The sequence below is a fragment of the Pseudopipra pipra genome, chromosome 15 (genome assembly GCF_036250125.1).
Source record: "Pseudopipra pipra isolate bDixPip1 chromosome 15, bDixPip1.hap1, whole genome shotgun sequence".
NCBI classification, from domain to species: domain Eukaryota; kingdom Metazoa; phylum Chordata; class Aves; order Passeriformes; family Pipridae; genus Pseudopipra; species Pseudopipra pipra.
In genome coordinates, this window is record NC_087563.1 from 8,493,572 (window position 1) to 8,502,861 (window position 9,290).

At 40.2% G+C, this 9,290-nt stretch overlaps 1 protein-coding gene across 1 annotated transcript; it reads left to right on the plus strand.

Moving 5' to 3' along the window:
* Positions 1 to 2,195: 2,195 nt before the first annotated feature.
* LOC135422508 (ovomucoid-like) lies at positions 2,196 to 6,954 on the plus strand. The gene is made up of 4 exons (XM_064671701.1): positions 2,196 to 2,442; positions 4,520 to 4,539; positions 5,685 to 5,812; positions 6,342 to 6,954. Exons 1-4 carry the CDS (start codon positions 2,388 to 2,390, stop codon positions 6,385 to 6,387), a joined length of 249 nt encoding a protein of 82 aa, XP_064527771.1. The 5' UTR covers positions 2,196 to 2,387; the 3' UTR covers positions 6,388 to 6,954.
* Positions 6,955 to 9,290: the final 2,336 nt, after the last annotated feature.

The window sequence follows — 9,290 nt, forward strand, 5'->3', positions numbered from 1 at the left end:
AGACTGTTGCTCTCTGAGTAGGGCATTTTTCTTTTCAAAGCTCTAAGACAGCTTTGATATTTCAAAACACAAGAATCTTCAGAATTTCAGCTGAGCCCCTGCTGTGAACGAGCTGCTGTTTGCACACCCTACAATATATCACAGCCTCTCATCACAACTATGTCCCTCCTATTTGAGTGATCTAGGCAAGCCCTACAAAGCTTAAGGTCCACTGTTCAGGAAACAAATCTTTATTTGATTCAAAAGCTCTAACAATACACCTAAACATTACCAGAAAAAAACATTCACCCCATGGCTTTCCTGATATGGAGCACAGAATAAGCATTAGGAAGCCTTCCAATAGAAAGGGAACTTTCAAATGCTAAGAAAAATCTCATTTAAAATCTGCCTCCCTTTTTGGTCCCCTCCCACCTCCACAAGTCATCTCTTCCTCCACTAGCCTCAGAGAAGATTCCTACATCAACTTAGCAGACCTGAAGCAGATGTTTATACTCTTCTGCTGGCAGGATGGGATGGATATTGAGGTTGCATCAGACAGGTCACTGTGGAGCACTGTATTAGAACAAGAGAGCATAACCAGAGTGGCAGATTTCCTCATTCCGGTGTCAAGGAACCGGTGTGTTCTGTCAAGCTGCAGTTTCACGGTTTCAAGATTTCCTCAAGAGTCTTGTTTGCTCAAAACTATTCAGATTAGGAGTAACTTCCGGCTTGCTTTGAGTTTTGCTCTTGTTGCCTAATGCTGGTGATTGTCCATCAACCAATGAACATGTCCTGAATACTCTCCACGAGTTTGTACATGCTCTTTGCCAGGCTCTTCAGAAAGGTTTTGGACTCTACAGTACAAAAATATCACTGACATCCCAAAGCAGAATCCAGACTGATCCCAGTCAGCCCGTCCCAGACAGCCTGTCTCTTGTGATCTCAACTTCAAAGGAACGTGCACAGGTGTCCAAGTTAAGAACAAAGGAAAATTAAATATTAAATCACTGAAGTAAAGGCATTGAATTACAGGGCTCCAGCTCAAACTAGATCTTTACCTATCCTGGAACTTGAATTTGATGGCATTTATATTTTTCATCCCATGAAGTGATGAGAAATTAGCCATTTAATAATTACCTATAATCCTTAAAGACAAGATGATATTTATCCTTCTTGGGATAAATTAGTGGGGCCCAAGGTCTACTTGACCTATTACAACCTTTTCTGTAAGAACTTTCAATCCTCTCTGTATTCCTGGAATTAGCAGATATGGCCCCAATTCCTTGCAGTGAGGGAAGGTGATCACTGAAATACTGTGAATTGTAGTAGTGTGCAGGGATCTTTCCTATTGAGACAATTTGCACAACTACACTAAGACAATTTTGGAGGAATGGGTTCAAACCAAACTATCGGCTCAAAACTCCACATTAATTTGAACTTTATGAAAATTAAGCCTCAGATGTGATTCTCCCCCTGACCTGAGCTGTATTATAAAAGACAGAAAATGATGTCTATTGATTAAATCACTAATACAACGGTACGTTGGATTTTTTTAAACAATCCCTCCTACTGTGCTGGAAATAGGAAAATAGGAGAAGAGGGGCAGGCAGAGGAATCTCCTCCATGACAGCAGACCAGGCAGTAACTCAGCAGGATACCCAGTGGCTCTGAACTCATCCCTGCTCTTTGCCAGGCAGTGCCATGTGGCATCTGCTCTTTCTCCCACAGAGCGTTGGTTCTCATCTCTAAAGTGGCAGAATTTTAAAGGAAGGAGAACACTGGAACACTGAAGGATTCTCTGGGCTTTTTGTGAAGTTTAGGGTGTTCAAATGAAACATTCTTTTCCAGAGCAGCCTAGAGGGGCTCAGTGCACAGCCATAGTAATCAGCATTGCCCTTAAACAGAGGTTACAGGCAGCTCCAAAACATCAAGACAACAGGAATTAAGGACTTCAGCTCCACTGGGATGAATCTTTTAGAACACACCCAGTAAGAATTATTTTTCCCCTGGGAATTATGTTCGTCTTTAAGAGTCAACAAGCAATAACAGACCAGCAACAAGTAACCACCTTACTGAGTCACTCATTGGACTTGCTGATAGAGATGGAACAGTTAATTAGGCAAGGGGCTTAGCCAAGGAACAATACATCTGCTCTATCAACACAATCCATGCTAGGACACTCATGACCTTCACCTTATACAGAAGACATCCTATTGACACTACACGGGCAACACCTTCTTCTAATTATGTTCTGTGTGAGAGGATTTCATCACCAGGGTTCCTGCACCTTGTGCGTGTGTATATAAATATCTGCTCCCACAGACACATGGACACACACTGGAGCTAAACGTGCTGGAATACTTGAAGGGCAGACCGGCTGTGGAACAGGTCAAGAACCCCTGTTGGCCATGAAGACAACAGGAGTCTTTGTGCTCCTCGCTCTGGCAGTTCTTTGCTTGGCAAGTGAGTAACCCTCCTGTATTTCCTGATATATTATAGTTCTTATGTCTAAAGACTGCAAGTTTCTCAGTGTATTGGGACAGCGAGCAATGGTTCCTGGAGCTGGGTGGGAGACAGAAAGTGAAATTTTAGGCTTGTGCTCTATTTATCAAACACTATTGTGCCAGCTGTACAGTCGCCCACTTGAGTGGATGAAACCTATTCCTTGGTGGTGGTGTGAATCAGAGCTGCATTCTGCACTGTGACTAAAGAGAATTGCAAAGCCTCAGAGCTATAGCTGGTTTTACCTACTTATTTCTAAATTTTATCTGAGAAGGGAGCTTGGAGCTGATGAGGTCCTTCTCCTGCCAAACTGACCATGCAGGGGACAGTTGGTTATGCACTGGACACATAATACAGCTGTAAACCACCTCTTTATACTATTAGTTTGCCAGGCTGCAGAGAGCTTTGAGGGGCAGATTGCTCTGTGATAAAATAGGGAGCTGGGAGGAATTTCTTCAGCCTTTACTTGGTATTTTTATTTTTACTAAAAACTTGCAGTAAAATATATACTTATAAGTTAGTACATTTAAGATAACTGAGAGTCCACATTTCTGCTGGAGTATGGAAGTTCAAAAGCATTAAGAACATTAAAGAAGCAAAATAATGAAAATATTAAACCCAAAATTATGAAACAAATTAATATTTTTCTATTTTGAATAGGTCTGAAAGGGTTGCTTTGAAAATTGTCTCAAATTCAAAATGCTTATGAACAACAATTTCAATGAAATTGCATGATTCGACAGAAACTATTCTTTCAGTGTTTCATTTACTGCAGAATAATAAATAATTATTACTTCCATAAGAATTCCAGGAAATCTTTTCCTTGAACTTCTTAGTTTACCTTGTCTCCGTTAAAACTTTATGAATTAGTACTTTTTGAGCTACATCTTTTTGCACTCACTCCCATATGCAGAGTGGCTATTAGAAGGTTACTGGAGAAAAAATAACATCCTAATGTTTTGGGGGAAGTGGATTAAATCTAATCCAATTCCAGAATAATGAAAACTGTCAAACCTCTGGTGACACAGATTGAAATTTGACATGGAGCACTATTTATGATAGTTTTCTTTATGTTGAACAACTTTATTTGATGAGACGATGTAAACAGCTCCATGAAAGGAACTTCCAGTGGAAAGTTTAATGGCTTTAAAGATCAGAAAAAGCCACATTTAGTCCAAAGTACTAGAGCTGTATTGCCATAACAAATTTTCCTCCTGCTCCTTCTGCACAGAAGTCTCTGCCTGATAACTTTTACCCCTTGGAATCCCCAAGGATGATGATTACAGGACAGGAGAACAAACACATTCCTAAAGAAAGTAACAAATGTGTCACCATAATGGAGACATGCCAATGGCACTTGATTACTTTGTGGGAGGTGTAATTAGCATTGTTTGAAGCAGCTCCTTGAAGCCCCACCTCGGAACAGGGTTCCATTCTATCCATGTGTGTACAAAATAGGAGCCAATCAGTTTAGAATCTGTATTGACCAGCAAAGGAAATCACTTTTTAAAGTGGTATTATGATCCAAATTGGATTATCATTATTATATATATTTAATATTTTAGTTTAATGAAGTTTTATCCTCATTATTGACAGAAAATCAAAGCATAAAAGGAACATGTGATTTTCTTACAACCACATGCAACTTTTTTTACAAACTTAGGAATTAGAACCCAGTCATACTCAACAACCAGTTGATCCTGAACAGACTGGCCATTGAATATAATATTGACTTCTGGGGCTTCAATCTTTTTGTGTTGAAAGGGGGAACAATAGCTCCAGTTGCTTCTACAACAGAGGCTGTCCTAGCAGCTGACAGAGGTTTCTGAGGTAAATACTAGAATAATGTCCACTTGTTTAATAGGTTCTGACACCTGTGTCTTATTAAACACTGAAAAGCTCTGTCAGTATTTATTTCAAGGAGTTAAAAGACTTGGTGTTGCTGGAAGGGCTGAGACTAATGAAATCATCCTGATTTGAAACTGAGTGTTCATTAACTGGTTTTTATTTTATCCTTTGTGATTCTGTTTTATTGCAGATGCTGACAAAGAGAACGAAGTGAGTAATTTTCTTTATTTCTGGATAAAACTATATAGTTTGTAACAACATGAGGTCAGGAAAAAAACCAAACATGTTAAACTTTAATTAATTGCTAGCCATATATTGAGATTTCAGTGAAAAATTCCCAACTCTGAGATATGTGGTTTTCCTACAGGTGCCCTGACAACTTCCAGATGCTTTTACCTGTTATGTATTCTGGGCAAGAAATTGGGCAAGGACAAATTTTAAGTCAGAGAAATCTAGATTTTTAAAAATATTTATCTGATTATGACACTGTAAGTCTTTCTTAATGACTTTCAGGTCCTAAGTCTGGCACTTGGAGGTTTTAATTTCTCTCTGGTTATGCTGGAATCATCCTGGGGTCAACCTCTGAAAGAAATGAGACACCAAGAAAAAAAAATCCTTACTCGGATGAGCAGAGACAAGACCTTTCAGAGCCCAGTGATGAATAGTGGGAAATGAAAAATCACCCCCACACAGAGCTGGGTCCATATTAGCACAACTCAGGAGGATTTTCTTCATGGAAAGGGATGTCAAACATTGGAAGGGGGTGCCCTGGGAGGTGGTGGAGTCACCATCCCAGGAGGTGTTCAAGAAACGACTGGACATTTGTAGTCCCACTCTCATGTCTGAGTCTGTAATGAATACAGTCCCGCTATCAGATGAGGCCTCCAACAATTCCTTTTCATGCTAATACTTAAACAGGACTTTAATTTCACCTGGGCAGAACTTTCCCCCAGTGTAAAAAGCATCAAGAGCTGATATTGTGCAATAAAGAAAGCCTCAAGAAGTAATCTCACCTGAATTTACTGACCATTGCAATCGGCTAGAAAAAAGTACTAATACTCAACTTTTCTGTAACTATATTTTTTCCAGTGACTGTGATGCTATTCAGATGGAGAGCACAGTCCCTAAAGGTGCTCAGTGTGTGTCACAGGCATCATCACACACATCTCTGTGATAAGGAACATTTCTATTTTGAGGCTTAGGCTCAGCTAATACAAATGGCGAAGCCTCATTGACTGTGCTGCTCTAGAGCAGCTGACAAGCGCGTCCAAAAATTTCATATATTCATTATTTCTGTAGGTGAACGGAAAATGTGAGAAAGATGGATTCAAAGAAAAATGACACTCTATTTGCAGGTGGACTGCAGTGAATACAGGAGATTAGAGAGAGGAAAACCCATTTACTGCGAAAGGCTCTATCAACCCTTCTGCGGCTCTGATGGAAAAACATATAACAACAAATGTTCTTTCTGCAAAGCAGTCCTGTAAGTACAACTCTACCTAATTACTCCTGAATTAGCCAAAATCTGAGGTTAGCTGAATTATCTGGGATTTCCATTCCACCTAAGTGCTATCATTTTTTTTTCAGGGTCGCTACTTCTCTGTTCCTTTGCTTAATCTTTGCAGATTAATTGCCTCTCCTGCCTATAAGGTCCAACTAGTCTAAACAAATGACTTTGATATCTGTGTGAGCAAATTCCTATTGTAGCAGAAACTGTAGAAGTTGGACAGTAAGGAGAAGAGTCCAATGAGCAACACAGGCTGAACATGGTACCTGGACCTAGCTTGAGTCATATAATTCAAAAGTGGTACTGGAAATACCTTGCTATTTATAGATAAAATATATAATTTTCAAAGGAAAGTTGTTTACAGATCAATGCCCTCACATCTGCTACAAATGTTTATGGTCTCTTCTCTGTTAGCAAGTTGTTAGCAAAGGGCTTTGGAGAGGTTTCAGTGCATGATGTTGAGCTTTCCCGTCTGCAATACTGATGTTCTTCCCTTCCTTTACAGGAGAAGTAGAGGTGCCTTACGCGTGAAGCAAGCAGGGGTCTGCTGAAGGAGCTCTGCATGACAGAGGAGTGCTGAGAACAGCTTCACACTGCCCTACCACAGTCTCTTAATTGGATTTCATTCATCCTGTCTGTGCTGATGGTGGCAAACAAAGCATAAAGTCTGTTTTTCACCTGTGTTCTCTCATTTGCTGCTTTGCTCCACTCCAAAGTGCTGGGATCGACACTTCTGTCCTCCCTGAAAAGCACTTCCTTGGGATTCTCAGGAGCATTCCTGTTCCTGTAGCAGGAAAGTTGATTTTACATGAGCCTTTCATTATACATTGGTCTACAAAGTTAAAGTTCAAATCTTCTGACGATGCCACCCAATCTGAGTGGACACAAGTCAGTGCAGGCATGGCCTCTCTTCCCCTTGTTGATAAAGTGTTTTCTTCCATTTATCCAGAAATTTTAGCAGATACCTTTTTCCAAAGGTTTCAGCTTTCTTAGGTAGTGCTTTGACTCTTCCAGTTTTGTAGGTAAATTTTAAATGCTTATTTTTCCTTTGTGCAATTCTGATTCATTTATGTTGTTTAGCATGTTTATTAAAATAAACATTAACTCTTTCGCTTTTGTCCATGGTGAACTTCCTAGAGAATAAGTTTATTGCATCCTTTAGTAACAAGTATTTCCCAAGTTATAGAAAACTATTGTGGAGCAGGGACTAAGTCCAGAGGTAAAAAAATCAAGTCTGCAAGACAAAAGTTGTATTCCACTAGATGGCCTCATGTTACTGAAATTTACCCTTCAATCTGCCTCTTTTTTTCCTTTAAATGAATCAAATCTGGAACACTGTGAGATTGTATAAGCTTCAGAGCAGTATCTCTGTTAAATCCTGTCATTTAAATGTGATCATTAATGATTCCTTTCACTTCTGATAAGTTGGTGGCTTTTAGACCTAAAGAAATTTCTGTTCTGCCTTACATCCTTATTTTCTTTATTATTAAGCCAGTTTATGTCTTTCACATTTGCATAGTTGGTCATGGGAATCCATTTTCCCAGAATTAAAACTGATGAATGACTGACTTCACTGGGCTTACACAGGAGGAAAATTTTGGAACTGCTGAACACAGAATAAAGCCATCCCTATAATGAATTCTGTTTATATGGAAACCAGGTCCCAGCAATTAGGCAGCAGGAATGCAATGAGAAAGGTAATATTGTAAAAGTTTCTCATAGCTCAGAGGCTTCTGGCTCTGGACAGTCTACCTAAAGAGGTTCTCACAACAGGTCATCTTGACTGAAAAAAAGATAAAAATAAGAAAAGAAAGATCAAATTGAGAAAACAAAGGCAAACTCTGGGCTTTCCTCATGATGTCAGAAAATCTAGCAGACAATTTGTGAATACTTTCTGCCCTCTAGCTCGGCTAGTTAGAGCCTAAGTGGATATTCACACCCTCTGCTTTAGTATGTTGAGATATTTAACTGATTGCGCTTCTGGGCCAAACCTAAGACGCAAAATTTCCTATGCACATCCTCCAGAATGATTCAAGAAGCTGTAAGTCAGAGGTCTAAACCACACTTCTGGGACTCTAATTTGTTTTTGATAATTTCTGACATGATTTATTTGAGACAAGGGCAGCTGGAGATCAAGACTTTCCCACACTTGAGTGCTTTTTATGAGCTCCTGCTGGCCCAGAGCTGCAGATAATGAAAAGCAGCTTCTGCCGCATACCAGCACAAAGAACACCATTTGCAAATTGCTGCAAATGACAGCTGAAGTAAATGCTGAAGTGGCTGGACAATCTGGACAGTCGAGTTTGTGTGATGGAGCAATGACATGGAAATAAGGGGAAGGAAAAATGTACGTAGCTTGAGTGAGCTGGTGAAACAAGCTCGGGTCCTGCTTGCTAGAAAATAAAATAGAGGGAGCCAGATATTGGTGTTGAATGGAAAATAGAAAAGATCTTGCACTCATGGAGGATTAGAGTTTTCAAAACTCTGCATCAAAAAGGTACTGATATCATTGATATATCTGTATATGTGATGTATATACCTGATGCATTTATATGTGGAGGACAGGGTTTTCATAGTAAGGTTTTAAATTTTTTTTGTTTTCCTTTCTAAGACAAGGAATGAAACACAGGCCTGAAAATCAGATAGTTGAGTTCCTAAAAAAAATAAAAATGTCAGTGCTATAATAAATTTGGCTGGGGTTAAATCATGACACCTTCCTTACTTGTGCTAATGCACCTAATGACTTTTGGTCTTTTGGACTCATACCTGAACAAATTTAACAAATTGATTTTTGGCCACTGTTTTCCTCTTTCTTCAGTTTCAAATATTATGAATTTCCTTGCAAAAAATCATGAAAGTAGCAAAATTTCCTCTTTGTTTAGCAGAAGATAAATGGCCTAAATAATAGACCCATATAATACTCAATACACCGTGGCAAAGGCAACTCTCAAAGCTCTTGGGGCAGGTTAAAGCCTCTTCAGGTAATGTATCACTTATAAAGTTATTAGAGGGTGTCCAAAGGAGAGACAGGAGGATGGTGAAGGGTCTGAAGGGGCCCTCAAGAAGCAGCTGAGGGCACTTGGCTTGTTCTGGGAGGACGCTGAGGTCAGACCTCATCGGGCTCTGCAGCTTCCTCACGAGGGGCAGCTCCGATCTCTGCTCTGAGTGACCAGTGACAGGACCCCAGGGAACAGCTGGAGCTGTGCCAGGGAAGGGTTAGGTTGGATATTAGGAAAAGGTTCTTTCCCCAGAGGGTGGTTGGGCACTGAACAGGCTCCCCAGGGCAGTGGGCACAGCCCAAGGCTGACAGAGCTCAAGGAGTGTTTGGACAAGGCTCTCAGTGACATGGTGGGATTGTTGGTGTGTCCTCTGCAGGACCAGGAGTTGGACTTGGATGATCACAGAATTCCAGAACGGTTTGGGTTGGAAGGGACATTAAAGCCCATGCCATTCC

Excerpts from the sequence above, each read along its gene's own strand:
- LOC135422508 (XM_064671701.1), top strand. The coding sequence starts at position 2,388 with ATGAAGACAACAGGAGTCTTTGTGCTCCTCGCTCTGGCAGTTCTTTGC. Across the intron at positions 2,443-4,519 it reads GGCAGTTCTTTGCTTGGCAA|ATGCTGACAAAGAGAACGAA; the intron begins GTGAGTAACCCT and ends GTTTTATTGCAG. Across the intron at positions 4,540-5,684 it reads ATGCTGACAAAGAGAACGAA|GTGGACTGCAGTGAATACAG; the intron begins GTGAGTAATTTT and ends CTCTATTTGCAG.